The sequence below is a fragment of the Equus przewalskii genome, chromosome 14 (genome assembly GCF_037783145.1).
Source record: "Equus przewalskii isolate Varuska chromosome 14, EquPr2, whole genome shotgun sequence".
Classification (NCBI taxonomy): Eukaryota; Metazoa; Chordata; class Mammalia; order Perissodactyla; family Equidae; genus Equus; species Equus przewalskii.
In genome coordinates, this window is record NC_091844.1 from 32,373,736 (window position 1) to 32,389,652 (window position 15,917).

The following is a 15,917-nucleotide window of genomic DNA, read 5'->3' on the forward strand; positions in this document are numbered from 1 at the left end:
AGAACAGCCTAGTGATGTTTTTATTTTTGCTATCCACAATCAATGCACAGTGTAGTTCAAGCTAAATTATGAAGGTATACAAGCAGGCACATGGGCTAAGTGTCCAGTATAACTACTGCTTATCCCAAAGCCTTCAACTTGGACAGCTTTGCTCTGCTTTATCTGTTTATAATCCCTGTTAACAATGGCACTGGGCCCCTCATGCAGTGTTTGGGGAGTGAGGTCCAGGTTAGGAGTTCAAAGGATTTGTGGAATGCTAAGGTGTAACAAATTCACAGCATTTAAGAATTCTCCAGCTAGTAATTGTTGCCTTAAAGAGAAGAATAACACCCAGCCTCACGGGATTGTAGTAAGAATTAAACAAGAGCTCAAAGTGCCTAGGACAGTGGTTGGAGTGTAGCTGGTTCTTTTTCTTTCATCTCTTTGTTCATCTGTTGATTTGTAGGTTCTTTGGAAGATAATTACTATTCTTCCTTTTTCCTGAGACAGGTGTTTAGCAACAATTTCTCTGACTCTTGCCACCCAATCCCGCGAGTAATACCTCTGAGTCCCCAGAATCTAAGAATGTCTTCTACGCCAGGCCAGCCCTAGGATTGGCTGACGATGGCATCACTACCTTTAACAGTGACGGCAACAACCTGTAGCCACCATAGTCATCTGACTCATTTCTTTAACATGACTCAAAAGAGCTTGTATGTGTGTTTCTCTCACAGGTGGATTTGCTATCGTGTTTCTGGTGAGGACAAGCAATGGAATGAAATGTGCCTTGAAACGCATGTTTGTCAACAATGAGCATGATCTCCAGGTGTGCAAGAGAGAAATCCAGATAATGGTAAGGCTGCCTTTCAGACTAGAGACTGCTTGTTTAAAATGGGGGAGAGACTGTGCCCTCTCATAAGAAAGCCAAGAGGGGCTTGTTCCCTTCGCTGAGATGACAGAGGTGGGAGTGAACAGCCATGGGGTGTAGGATGCTGCTCCTGCCTTGGTCACCCTCAGCTGGAGGGTTGAGGAGAAAGAAGCATGTTGAGAGAACTGACCAGTTTTCAGTTTAGAGAAATAGTTTTGGGCATTGGGAAAAGTTAATTTAACAACTTGGTTCCCAGAGTTAACTGGAGTTTAGTCTGGAAACTCTAGCTTTCCAATGAACCTCTTCTTCCAGTCTTCTCTTTTTATTAGTTCCTAACCAGTTTTCAACCCTCTCAAACTCTTCTGTGAACATCTCTTACCACGCCTTTAAATTTTGTACATGTGGTTCTTTCCACTTGGAATGCTTTTTTTCTTTTTTTGGCCTAGAAACTTCTTACTCGTATATACTCTATGATTTCATTCTAAAAGTCCGAGAACAGGCAAAAGTGATCTTTGGTAATAGAAATCAGAAATCGGTGATCTAGGTGTGGGAAATTGACTAGGAGGGGCATGTGGGAACTTTCTGGGCCATAGAAATGTTCTACATCTTGTTTTGAGTAGTGGTTACACAGGGCTATATGATTACTCAGTTTTCAAGATTCAGATTCATACTATGTTTAAAGAAAGATGGGGCCGGCCCTGTGGCCGAGTGGTTAAGTTTGTGCGCTCCACTTCGGCTGCCCAGGGTTCACTGGTTCGGATCCTGGGCACGGCCATGGCACCACTCATCAGGCCATGCTGAGGTGGCATCCCACATGCCACAACTAGAAGGACCCACAATTAAAATATACAACTATGTACTCGGGGGATTTGGGGAGAAAGAGCAAGGGGAGTCCCTATCTGGTAGAGGTATATGCTGGAATCTTCGTGGATGAAATAATATGATGTCTTGAAGCTAATGAGTGGATTTAGAAGAGAAACAAGATCGACAATTAGTTGATTATGGTCAAAGCTGAGTGATGGGTATATGGGAGTTTGTTAGAGTTGTCTCTTTCACCTCTGTTTCACATTATACATAAAATTTTTTTTTAAATGGTCTTTTATTCCATTGTGTTTCCACAGTACTTTTGTTTGCCAATTATATTGCTTTTCTTGTTTTATAAGTAATTCTGCCTTCAGAAAGTAATTTATTTAAAATCAGAAACTGTATATTCCAGCACGCTGCTTGACATAAAGTAAATGCTTAATAAACTTTGGATGAAATGAATGTATGAATAATCTAATAGCAGATGCATATGTTCACCAAGAGGTGATGATTCCTTTGTGCCCTGGATTTTCATGCTTTTGTAAAGAGCAGAAAGAGGTCCAAAGAATGAGTGAGGGTGGCATTGTAGGGGTCCCACCAGGCTTTGCTTGCCCCTGCCGACCCCCTGTGGGGTTGCCCTTTCAGTGGGTACTTAGAGTAACTAGTTGCACTGTAGAAGAAGAACTCAGAATTTTAGAGAGCCTGGTACTACTTTGGATTCTAGAAATCTGAAACCATTAGGGAGGGAACTGTAGGTGGAGATAAGTGTGGCTGTCATCATTGCAAATAAACAAAAAAACCCCAAGGCTCATATGCATACAGTCAGGGCCACATGGATCTGTCTGCAAGGCACCAGAGTGTCCTCCCACTGCCCTGCCACACAGCTCCAGACGACCATTCTCAGGGTATTTCCCTTCATCCACCCAGTGGGTTTTTTGCATGCTGCTTCTTATTCCTCCTCCTCCCACCTTGCCTCTTCCTTGCTTAGCGCTCACACTCCATTTTTTATGTTTGATTCGGCTGTTTCTTCTGCCTGGAATGCCCTTCTCATTCATTTTCTGGTGTCATGAAGGTACTCCCACTCTAACTTTCTCCTGCTCATTCAGAAACATGTCTGAGGGCTTACTTTCTGCTAGGCAGGCGTCGGAGTATTGTAACTAAGAAGACGCAGGCCCCTTAGGAGCTCACAAATTAATGGGACCTGATTAGGAATTAAATTACATGGGTTCAAGTTCTGGCCCAGCCATGTATAAGCTGTGAGTTTAGTTTTGAATTTAGTTTATATCTTTTTAAAACTTAAATACTCAAATGGGTGAGCTAAACTTGCTACAGAAAACATCAAGCGGTTCCCTGAGGGGTCCTCCTATGCCATTTCAAGGTCCCAGAGGCAACCGCTTTCAGTTGATTCATTTGATATATTTCTAAGTAACATGTTGATATTGCTAATTCTTGATTTTTTTCCCTCCATTTTAGGGATTATATACTATGGAAAGTAAGAATTTAGCTCTCTTTCATCCCATGCATGCCCTTTTCTCCAAATACTTGCATTATTCTCATCTCCCATTCTTCCAAAATAGCTGTAAGTTTTGGCAATATGTTAGTTATACTAATATTAGTTTTTATATTGTTATGTAAGAAAACATGATTCCTGCCAAATCTCCTAGTGCACTATGATTACCCTTCCTTTCCTGTATAACTCTCTTTTCACTGGAATTAGTAATTGTGGTGGTTTTTTTTGAAAATTTTATTTATTGAGGTAACATTGGTTTATAACATTATATAAAGGTCAGGTGTACATCATCATATTTCGATTTCTGTGTCGACTGCATCACGTTCGCCACCCAAAGACTAGTTACCATCCATCACCATACACATGTGCCCTATTACCTCTTTTGCCCTCCCCCCTTCCCTTCTGATAACCACTAATCTAATCTCTGTATCTGTGTTTTTGTTTGTTTATCTTCCACTTATGAGTGAACTTATACAGTATTAGTCTTTCTCCACCTGACTTATTTCGCTTAACTTGCTACCCTCAAGGTCCATCCATGTTGTTGCAAATGGCGAGATTTCATCCTTTTTTATGGCTGAGTAGTGTTCTGTTATGCATATATACCACAGCTTCTTTATCCATTCGTCCCTTGATGGACACTTAAGTTGTTTCTAAGTCTTGGCTATTGTGAACCATGCTTCAGGGCTCATAGGGAGTGCAAACATCTTTTTGCATTCTTGTTTTCATGTTGTAAATACTCAGAGGTGGAATGGCAGGATCAGATAGTGGTTCTATTCTTAATTTTTTGAGGAATCTCCATGCCTATTTTCCATAGTGGCTGCACCAGTTTGCCCTCCCACCAGCAGTGTACGAGGGTTCCCTCCTCTCCACATCCTCTCCAATGCTTGTTTCCTGTCTTGTTAATTATAGCCATTCTGACGGGAGTGAGGTGATATCTCACTGTAGTTTTGATTTGCAACTTCCTAATAATTAGTGATGTTGAACATCTTTTCATGTGCCTGTTGGCCATCTGTATATCTTGTTTGGAAAAAATGTCTGTTCAGACCCTTTGCCCATTTTTTAACTGGGTTGTTTGTTTTTTTGTTGTTAAGTTATATGAGTTCTTTATATATTTTGGATATTAACCCCTTATCTGTTGTGTGATTTGCAAATACCTTCTCTCAGTTGTTAGGTTGTCTTTTTGTTTTGTTGATGCTTTCCTTTGCTGTTTAGAAGCTTTTTAGTTTAATGGAGTCCCATTTGTTCATTTTTTCTTTTGTTTCCCTTTCCTTGTGAGACATGATATTCAGAAAGATACTGCTAAGACCAGTGTCGAAGAGCATACTGCCTGTGTTTTCATCCAGAAGTTTTATGTTTTCAGGTTTTACCTTCATCTTTAATCCATTTTGGGTTGATCTTTGTGTATGATGTGAGCTAATGGTGTACTTTTCAGTCTTTTGCATGTGGCTGTCCAGTTTTCCCAACGGCATTTATTGAAGGGACTTTCCTTTCTCCATTGTATGTTCTTGGCTCCCTTGTAGAAAATTAGCTGTCCGTAGATGTGTGGGTTTATTTCTGGGCTCTTGATTCTGTTCCATTGATTTGTATGTCTGTTTTTGTGCCAGTACCATGCTGTTTTGATTACTACAGCTTTGTAGTATATTTTGAAATCAGGGAGTGTGATGCCTACAGCTTTGTTCTTTTTCCTTAGGGTTGTTTTGGCTGTTTTTTGGGGTTTTTTGTCTTAGTTTTTTGTGTACTTTTCACTGATTTAATCCCAAACTCTCCCCAAGTTGCATAAATTATTTTTTTTAATTCTTTTAAACAGTTAGTATTCCGTCTGTTTTATCTTCTTGAAAAAGTCTCTCAGGCTTCTGACTTGATGGAATCTATGTTAGTTGCTCTCTAGGACTAATTTATAGTCTTGGAATTTCCTAGGGATTCCCTTGGTCTCTCTTTTTTTTGCTTTACTTCTTTGTTTTGGTGGAGCTTATCCAGTTTCCTGAGGCATGGTAGGTAAATTTTTGAGACCATGTAAGGTCTGGAAGTGTCTTTCTTTTACACTCATATGTAGCTTGTGTATAAAATTCTGGGCTGGAAATCATTTCATTCAGATACATGAAGCATTGCTCTATAGTATTTTAGCTTTCATTGTTGTGCTTGGGAAGTCCAAGGTCATTCTAATACCTGGTCCTTTGAGTGTGACTCATTTTTTCTCCCCAGAAATTTATAAATTTTTTCTTTGTTTACAGCGTTCTGAAATTTCTTGGTGATATACTTTGGTGTGTGCATTTATTATTTATTATGTTAAGTGTTTGGTGGTCTCATTTAATCTAGAAACTCATATCCTTGTGTTGTGGGGAATTTTAGTTTGTCTCATTTGATGATTTCCTTTTCTGTGTCCCCTCTGCCTGAAATTGCTATTATTTGGATGTTGGTTCTCCTGAATCGATTTTCGAATTTTTTGTTTTCTCCTCTTTATTTTTCATTTCTTTGTCTTTTTTCCTCTACATTCCAGAAATTTTCCTCAGCTTTATATTCCATCCATCTTGTTGAATTTTTTATTTATCAGGCTTTTTAATTTCTAAGATCTTCTTGTTTGGTTTTGTTTCTAATTTTGATGAAGTCCCATTCATCAATTTTTCCTTTTGTGGGTCGTGTTTTTGCTGTCATTTCTAAGGACTCTTTGCCTAGCCCTCGATTCTAAAGGTTTTCTCCTATTTTTTTCCCTAAAAGTTTTACATTTTACATTTAAGTTTGTGATACGTTTTGAGTTAATATTTATATAAGATGTGAGACTGAGGTTGAAGTTCGTTTTGTTGTCTGTGGGTGTCCATTTGCTCCAGCACCATTTGTTGAAAAAGCAATCTTTCCTCCATTGAATGTTTTTGTCAAAAATCAATTGGGCATATTTGTGAGGGTTCATTTCCAGACCTTTCTATATTGTCTATTCTGTTCTGTTAATCTGTGTGTCTATCCTTCCACCAGTGCTACACAGCCTTGATTACTGTAGATTTATAAGTCTTGAAATCAGACTGATTTTTCCCGCTTCTTTTTCTCCCCCAAAATTGTTTTAACTATTCTAGTTCTTTTATCTTTTCATATAAATTTTAGAATACTCTAATCTGTATCTACAGAATGTCTTCCTAGAATTTTGATAGGAATTTCGTTAAACGTGTATATCAGTTTGGGGAGAAATGACATCTTTTCTATGTTTAGTCTTCTAATAAAGGAACATGATACATCTCTCCATTTATTTACATCTTTCATTTCTTTCATCATCATTGTGAAGTTTTCACCACACAGGCTTTATACATGTTCTTAGATTTATACCTAGGTTTTTGTTTTGTTTTGAGTAATTATAAATGGTATTGAGTGTTTAATTTTGTTGTCCATGTGTTTATTGCTGGTATGTAGAAAACCACTTGATTTTTCTGTTTATTTTGTATCCTGTAACCTTGCTGAATTTGCTTACTAGTTCTGAGAATTTTTCTCTAGATTCCTTAGGATTTCCTATACAGACCATCAGGTCATCCGCAAATAGGGGCAGTTTCATTCCTTCCTATCTGATCTGTATCCTTTTTGTTTCCTTTTCTAACCTTATTGCACTGGCTAGCACTTGCAATACTATGTTAGGTAAGAATGTTGAGTAGACATCCTTGCCTTGTTCTCAATCTTAGGAGGAAAGAAGTCTTTCACTATTAAGTATAAGGTTAGCTGTAGTTTTTTACAGTTTTTTAAAAAATCTGTTTGAGGAAGTTCCCTCTATTTTTTATTTTTCTAGGAGTTTTTATCATGAATGGGTGTTGAATTTTGTCGAATATCTTTTCTGCATTGGTTGATATGATCATGTGATTTTTCTTCTTTAGCTTTAATACAGTGGATTATATTGATTGATTTCCAAATATTGGACCAGACTTACATCCCTGTAATAATTCCCACTTGGTCATGGTGTATAATTATTTTTATATATTGTTGAATTCTTTTTGCTAATATTTTGATGAGCATTTTTGCGTCTATCAGCATGAGGGATAATGGTTTGTAGTTGTTTTTTATAACTGTCTTTTCCTGGTTTTGGTATCAGAGTAATTTTGGTCTCAACATGGATTGGGAAGTGTTCCTTCTTCTGTCTTCTGGAACAGATTTTTTAGAATAGGTATTTATTCTTCTTTAAGCGTTTGGTGGAATTCTCCAGTGAAACCATCTGGGCCTGGAGACATTTTTGGGGGGAGTTATTAAATTGCAATTTCAGTTTCCTTAATAGTTAGCAGGGCTATTCAGATTATCTCCTTCATGTTGGGTGAGGTTTGATAGTTTGTATTTTTGAGGAATTGGTCCATTTCACTTCAGTTATCAAATTTATGCATGTAGAGTTAGTTGTTAGTAATATTTTCTTATTATCCTTTTGATGTGTGCAGGGTCTGTGGTGATAACCCCTGTTTCATTCCTGATATTGGCAATTTGTATCTTTTCTTTTTTTTGTCAGTATTGCTACTGATTTGCCAAATCTATTGATGTTTTAAAAAACCCATCTTGTTTCATTGGTTTTCTCTATTTTTCCATTTTCAACTTCATCAATTGCTGTTCTTACACAGTCATGTACCACATGACATTTCAGGAAAGAGCAGACCGCATATATGATAGTGATCCCACAAGATTAGTACGATATAGTCTTGGTGTGTAGTAGACTATATACCATCTAGGTTTGTGTAAGTACTGTAGGAGAGGAAGAAATTTTCCTCTACCCTCCTAGGTTCTTCTAGCTGGTCTAAGAATTAAATAGACATGAGACAGATTAACAGGAGAAAGACAAACAAAAGTTTAATAATATATATACATAGGATAAACCCAGGAAAACATAGTAACTTGCCAAAATGGCTGAAACCCTCACATTAAATACCATCCTCAGCTAAAGACAAAAGAAGATGTTGGAAGTGGGGAGAGTCAGGGACTTCAAAGGGATGGAAGGCAATTCATAGGTAGGTGAAAAGGAGCAAACGTTTGGAAAACAAGTGTTTGACCACACAGAAACAGAAGAACACAGAGGGGAACCCAACAAGCAGGTTTTTCTAGATTCCTCCCTGTCTACCACCTAGTTTGTGTCATGCTAAGGTGATAGCTCACTTCCTGAGACAGGTTTTATTATCTGAATTCTTTAAGGCAGTTAAGGGGGAGGTAACAAAGAAAGTTTGTGTCTTTTGTTTCTTAAAAATAATCAGCCTAAAATAATCCTCATGTTAAAGCCAGACATTTTGGGGTGGCAAATTTTGTTCCCCTTCAGTACACTCTACACACAGTGACAAAATTGCCTAATGACATGTTTCTTGGAACATATCTCCATCATTAAGCGATGCGTGAATGTACTTAGTTCTTTCTGCTTGATTTAAGTTTATTTTGCTCTTCTTTTCCTAGGTACTTGAGGTGAAAGTTTAGATTGTTGACTGAGACTTTTCCTCTCCTTTATTATGTACATTTAGTACTGTAAATTTCCCTCTTAGCACTTTATTTTGATATATGTATTTTATTTTTCAATTCAATTTTCAATTCAAAAAAATGTATTTTTTTATTTCCCTGAGAATTCCTCTTGACTCATGGATTATCTGGAAGTATATTGTTTAGTTTCCAAGTGTTTGTCAGTTTTTCTGTTATCTTTCAGTTTTGCTTTCTAGCTTGATTCCGTTGTGGTTGGAGAGCACACTCTGTATGATTTCATTTCTTTTGTATTAATTGAGGTTTGTTTTATGGCCCGGGATATTGCCTATCATGATATATCTTTTGTGGGCACCTGAAAAGAGTGTGTATTCTGTTTGTGTTGGGTGAAGTGTTCTATAAATCTTGATTAGATCCTGTTAGTTCATGGTGTTGCATTCTTCTGTATCTTTGCTGATTTTTGTCTAGTTGTTCTATCGGTTGTTGGGAAGGGGTGTTGAAATCTCAAACTATAATTGTAGTTTGTGTCTTTCTCCTTTCAGTTCTATCAGTTTCTGCTTTACATGTTTTGCAGCTCTGTTGTTTGGTGCATGTGCGTTTAGGATTGCTATGTGTTCTTGATAGATTGACCCTTTTGTCATTACTTGATGTCCCTCTCCATCTCTGGTAATTTTCTTTGCTCTGAAATCGACTTTATCTGATATTAATATAGCTACTTCTGTTTTTGGGGATTCAAATTTGCAGGGTGTGTATTTTTCTATCCTTTTGCTTTGAGCCTGCCTATATTGTCTTATTTTTGAGTGAGTTCTTGTAGGCAGCATATAGAGGGGTTGTGTTTTTAAATCCACTCTGCCAATGTCTGTCTTTTACTTGGTATATCTAGACCATTTACATTTAATGTGGTTATTTGTTAGGCCTAATAAGTTAGGCCCTAAATCTCCTATTTTATTTCTTGTTTCCTTTTTGTTTTCACTATTTTTTGTATGTTTTTCTTTTCCTGTCTTCTTGTGGTTACTTGAACTTTTTTTAGAATTCCATTTTGATTTATCTAGAGTGTTTTTGAGTATATTGCTTTGTATAATTTTTTGACAAAATGGACTCTATTTTGTAGAGCAGTTTTAGGTTCACAGCAAAATTGAACAGAAAGTACAGTCTCCACATATCCCATCCCCCGCCCTCCACGCTCAGCCTCCTCCACTATCAACATCCAGCACCACAGTGGTACATTTGTTATAATCAGTGAACCTACATTGACACATCATCACCGAGAGTCCATAGTTTACATTAGGGTTCACGTTTGGTATTGTACATCCTATGCGTTTTGACAAATGTATGGTGACATGTATCTACCATTATAGTATCATAAGGAATTGTTTCACTGCCTTGAACATCCCCTGTGCTCTGCCTGTTCATCCCTTCCTCCCCTAGTCCTCTAGCAACCACTGATTTTTTTGTTGTCTCCATAGTTTTGCCTTTTTCAGAACATCATATAGTTTGGAATCATTCAGCATGTGGTCTTTTCAGATTGGCTTCTTTCATTTCATAATATGCATTTAAGATTCTTCTGTGTCTTTTCATGACTTGATAGCTTATTTCTTTTTAGAGCCGAATAATATTGCATTGCATAGATATATCACAGTTTACCCATTCATCTACTGAAGGACATCTTGGTCGCTTACAAGTTTTAGCAATTATGAATAAAGCTACCATAAACATATGTGTAGGTTTTTTTGTGGGCATAAGTTTCAGTTCATTTGGATATGTTTCATAGATTTTCAACTAAGCAGTTATTTCAATTTTGAAGATTTCTTTTTATGTTTCTAAGCCAATATTTAAATTTTTATTTAATTTTAATTTTACTCTTTTAAAAATAAATTTTTTATTGTGGTCAAAAACTCATAACTTAAAATTTACCATCTTAACCATTTTTAAGTTTACAGCATTGTTAACTATAGGCACAATGTTGTACAACAGATCTCTAGAACTTGTTCATTTAGCATTACTGAAACTTTATACCTGCTGGATAGCATGTCTCTGTTTTCCCCTCCCTCCAGCTCCTGGCAACCACCATTCTATTCTCTGCTTCTGTGAGTTTGGCTATTTTATATACTTCATATAAATGGAATTATATAGTATTTGTCCTTCTGTGACTGGCTTATTTCACTTACTGTAATATCCTCAAGATTCATCTATGTTGTAGAATATGACAAGATTCTTTCTTTTTTAAGCCTGAGTCATATTCCATTTTGTGTATATACCACATTTTCTTTGTTTTTTTTTAAAAGACTTTATTTTTCCTTTTTATCCCAGAGCCCCCCGGTACATAGTTGTGTATTTTTAGTCATGGGTCCTTCTAGTTATGGCATGTGGGATGCCACCTCTTCCTAGTTCTTGGTATGACAAACAATTGTCAACATCTTCAAATTATGTTATGAGAGTCTGGATTTTATATAAACCTTCTGTTTTAACTGGTTTGCACTCTGACAGAGGATTGATGAGGGTTGGGAGGTGCTCTGTTGTGACTACTAGGTAGGGGTAGAAGTTAGGTTTCCTTTTGAGCGTCTGTTAACACCCCAGGAAGTGCTCCTCATTACTACTAGGTTGGGGTGGAAGTTTCAGTTTCCCATTAGGCTTCCACTGATACTTTCCTGGCTGGAAAGTTAGGAGTGCCTTGGTGTTGCTCCCCATTTGGCCTTTACTGACACTGTGGAGGTGGGAGTTGGCTTTGTTACTGCTTAGTGGTTGTGAAAGTCTTGGCCTCCTCTGACACAACCCCAGTGGGAAGAAGGAAGAGCACCTTCTTATCACCTACAGAGATGAAGGTCCTGACTCCCTACTCGGCCTTCTCTAACACTACCCATCCCAGTGAGGGAGTGGGAGGGGTAGTTGTGGTGTTTGTTGCATCCTCATTGGGATGGAAATCTAGGCTCCCCACTTGGCCTTTGCTGCCATGGCTCGAGGAGGGGCTGCAGTTTTTTCCCCGTGGTTTTCAGCTGGTGTAGAGTTGTTAGTATCTGTGAGTTTCTGTTTTACTAGGTTGCCCCTTTCCTGGGTTTGACTAGAGAGAGCAGGCTTTCTTTGTGCCCCCTGGTGTTTTCAGCTTACCAACTTCTTCAGTTTCCAGTCTGAAATATATGAGGCAAGAAGAAAACCCAGGTAACTCACCACCACGTCATTCCTTGGGTCCCAAAGTTCCTAGCCAGTCTGCCTTCTACCCACATTTCTGACTCTTGTTATTATGTTTGTTTTATATATAATGTCCGAAGTATTTAGTTTTACTTAGCTGCAGGAATAGAAAAGAGTACATTTACTCTATCTTCCCTGAAGAAGTCTTCAGTTTATGTCTTTTAAAAACCAAGCTCTTTATATCATTTAGTAAGGCTTTAGAAGGAAGCAGAGATAAATGCATGTATTCAACTTACTTTTTAAAAAAATTTCTTACCATTTTTAATGAACATGCTGTGTGATGTTTTTAACCCCCCGGGCTCAGACTTCTGTCAAATAGAGGCCATAACCCCAGCCTTACCTCTCTGAGAGATTGTAAGAGTTGTGTCCTTATAAATAGTACGTACGTATTGTTTGAATTTACCTGAAGGATGAGAGAGAGAGAGAGAGGGAAGGGAGAGAGGGGGATGTTTCCCTATATGAGGAGTTGAGTAGAAAATAATTGTCTACTGTTTTTTTGCTTTTTGAATATTAATATTTGACTTATTTTTACAAATTAAACTTTAAGCTGTTTTATAGTCATTTGGATGAGTAATTGGATCCAGAGTTTTCAGATTAAGTAAGAACAAGCCATGTCGTATCAACATCATGTCCTCCTTTGGGAAGGTGTCTGGATAGGGAGCTCAGGGAAGTGCAGTAGATCCAGTGTCTGTGGATCGTGTCATTGGGTAAGGACACTTGCCAGAGATCTGTGAACAAGATGGAGCATCTAGGCTGGATGCTAGGTGTAATTGCTGCTGTTTATATTGGTTTCTGATCAATGGTTTGATATTAGTGTGGAGGAAACTTTCTAAGAAAAACACTGCAGCTTACCATCAGCTTTATGTTATTTTATATTTAATGAATAACTTGGTTAAAGAAATAGAAGACAGACTTATAAATTATGTACCTAATGTAAAGTTGGAAGATATAACAAGTACATTGAGTGATAGAATCAGGATCCAAAATGATCTTTACAAATTGGAACAATGAGCTGATTCTAATGAGAAGAAATAACAAGGTAAGGTCATATACTTGGATTTTTATTTTATTTTAATCAACTTTCTAAGCACAGTTCTGGGAAGGCAGAGATTAAAAGCAGCATGAGTGGAAAAAGACTTAAGTATTTTAGTGGTCAGTTAATTTGATATAAAAGTATGCTATGATGTGGCTGCCAAAAGAGAAAAGAATGTAATTTTTTTAGCTACATTAGTAGAGTTAATAGAAGGTGATGGTGCTGGTCTATTTTGCGTGAGTCAGACTAGGCCTGGAGTATTTCGTTTGTTTCCTGGGACCATTCTTATAAAAAGAATATAGGCAAAGCAAACCGTTTAAGTGTGGGAGCAGCCAAAATGGTGATGTGACTAAAAGCTGTATCAATGAAAGTGAATATGTTTAACCTAGAGAAGAAAAAACTTAGAGTCTAAATAATAACATTTCAGTTGTTTAGAAAGTGAAAAAATAGACTAGACTTGTTCTTTTTGTTCTGAAGAGGACAATCTAGAATCAGGAGGTGGAAGTTTCCAGCTTAATGTAAAGAAGAGCTGATCAACAGTGAGGCTGCCTGCAGGTGGCCTGAGGGCCCAAGGAAATGATATTATTCTGAGAAAACTGCTCTTCAGAAGGCTATACAGAGTGTTAGATATGGGCTGCCTGGTTGCTCTAGATCAGTGCTACTGAAAGGATCTTGTTTTCCTTTCTTTTCCTCACCCTTGTGTGCTTGTTTATTTTCCCCCCAGCATCATATTGCTTTTCTTAGTTTACTTTGTAATTTGAGATAAAATTCACCCTTTTAAATATAATTCAGTGATTTTTTAATATATGCACAGGGTCATTCCCCCATCACCATTTATCTAATTCCGGACCATTTTTGTCATCACCCTGAAAGGAAACTGCATACCCGTTAGCAGTCATTCTCTATTCCTGCTTGCCCCAGTCCCTGGCAACCATTAATCTATTTTCTGTTGCCGATTCTGGACAGTTCTTATAAATGGGCTCATACAATATGTGGCCTTTTGTGTCTGATTTCTTTCACTTAGCATAGTGTCTTCAAAGTTTGTCCATGTTGTAGCATGTATCATTACTTAATTCCTTTTCATGGCTGCATAATATTCATTGCATGGTGATGCCACGTTTTATTCACCCTGATGGACATTTGGATTGTTTCTTCTTTTGGGCTATTATCAGTAATGCTGCTATGGACATTTGTGTACAAGTTTTTGTGGACATAATGTTTCATTTCTCTTGTGTGTATACATAGAGGTGACATTGCTGGGTTGTGTGGTAACTCTACTTTTGAGAAAATACCAAACTGTTTTCTGTAGAAGCTGCACACTATTTTATATTCCTACCAGCAATGTATGAAAGTTCCAATCTCCATATCCTTGCCAGCATTTTTTTATTGTTTCTGTTTTTGATTATAGCCATTCCAGTGGTTTTGAAGTGATATCTCATTATGGTTTTGATTTGCGTTTTCCTAATGATTAATGGTGTTGAGCATATTTTTATGTGCTAATCAGCCATTTGTATATGCTCTTTGGAGAAATGTCTGTTCAGATCATTTGCCAATTTTTATGTTGGATTGTCTTTTTATTGTTGAGTTTTAAGAGTTCCTTATATAGCCTGGACACGATTCTTATGACGTGTATGATGTGCACAATTTTTTTCCATTCTTTACATCGTCTTTTTGCTTTCTTGATAGTGTCCTTTGAAGCACAAAAGTTTTTAATTTTGATGAAATGCAGTTTATCTATTGTTTTTTTTTGATTGCTTGTACTTTAGGTATCATATCTAAAACCATTGCCTAACCCAATATCATGAAGATTTCCGTGTATGTTTCCTTTGAGGAGTTTTTAGATCTTTGGTCCATTTTGAGTTACTTTTTGTATATAGTGTGAGATAGGAAACCAACTTGATTCTTTTGCATGTAGACATCCGGTTATCCAGCACCAGTTTTTGAAAGGACTATTCTTTCCCGCATTGAGTTGTCTTGGCCCCCTTATCGAAAATCAGTTGGCCATAAATGTATGGGTGCTACTCAAAGGATCTTGTGCCAGAATGCCAAGCAATGAACTGCTTCTCTCATACTTGAAGTCTCACTAGGAAAAGAAGTCGGCTTAGTGACTTGATTGATTTGTGTCCAAGAGCAAGCCCCTTATCTCCTTATGGACTGGTAACAATTGACTAGCTAGCAAATGTTTGTGTATCACATTTTGAGAAGCACTGCTCTGGGTCTTTGCTACTTTGAGTACCACTGACCAGGAGCATCCCAGGCCCTATCCCAGAGCTACTAGGTTAGAATCTATTTTTAAACAAAATCCCCAGGTGATTCATATTCATATTAAAGTTTGAACAGCACTGCTCTAAAATCAGACTCTAAGTGACTTTAAAGATCTATTCAAGATTAAGTACAAGATTAATTAATGAATAAGACTTGGGAAAGGGAGGGTACAGTACTCCCATCTTACCCACAATGGATACATTCCAAGACCCCCAGTGGATCCTGAAACTGCACATAGTACTGAACCCTATGTATGCTGTGATTTTTCCTGTACATATATACTTATGGTAAAGTTTAATTTGTAAATTAAGCATAGAAGAGATTAACAACAATAACATAGTAAAATAGAACAATTACAACAGTATACTGTAATAAAAGTTATCATAGATCTTAGTACCATCAGCATATGATTTTTTTCTTTCCTGATTAAGTCAAGAACTTTCACCTTTTCACTTAAAGGAAGCACTTTATGGCTTCTCTTTGGCGTATCCAGACTGCCAGCATCATGACTTTTGTGCTTTGGGGCTGTTATTAAGTCAAATAAGGGTGACTTGAACACTGTGATACTGCGACAGTCAATCTAATAACTGAGAAGGCTAGGTGACTAAGGGATGAGCAACATATGCAGCATGGATATGCTAGACAAAGGGATGATTTGCATCCTGGGCTGGATGGAGCAGGATGGTGTGAGAGTTCATCACGCTACTCAGAATAGCATACAATTTAAAACTTTTGCATTTCTGGAATTTTCCATTTAATATTTTCAGACCGCAGTTGAGCATGGGTAACTGAAACTGAGGAAAGCGAAACCGTGGACAAGCGAGGACTGCTGTACGTATGAGGGTAGGCAGGAGAATATCTGA

At 37.5% G+C, this 15,917-nt stretch overlaps 1 protein-coding gene across 20 annotated transcripts in view; it reads left to right on the forward strand.

The window, feature by feature from the left end:
• The window catches only part of AAK1 (AP2 associated kinase 1), a 165,560-nt gene that overhangs the window by 71,536 nt on the left and 78,107 nt on the right, over positions 1 to 15,917 (forward strand). For all 20 annotated transcript variants that reach the window (XM_070572435.1, XM_070572438.1, XM_070572440.1 and 17 more), the window contains exon 3: positions 714 to 832. In XM_070572435.1, the coding sequence (XP_070428536.1) occupies positions 714 to 832 (119 nt within the window). The remainder of the gene's footprint in view (positions 1 to 713; positions 833 to 15,917) is intronic.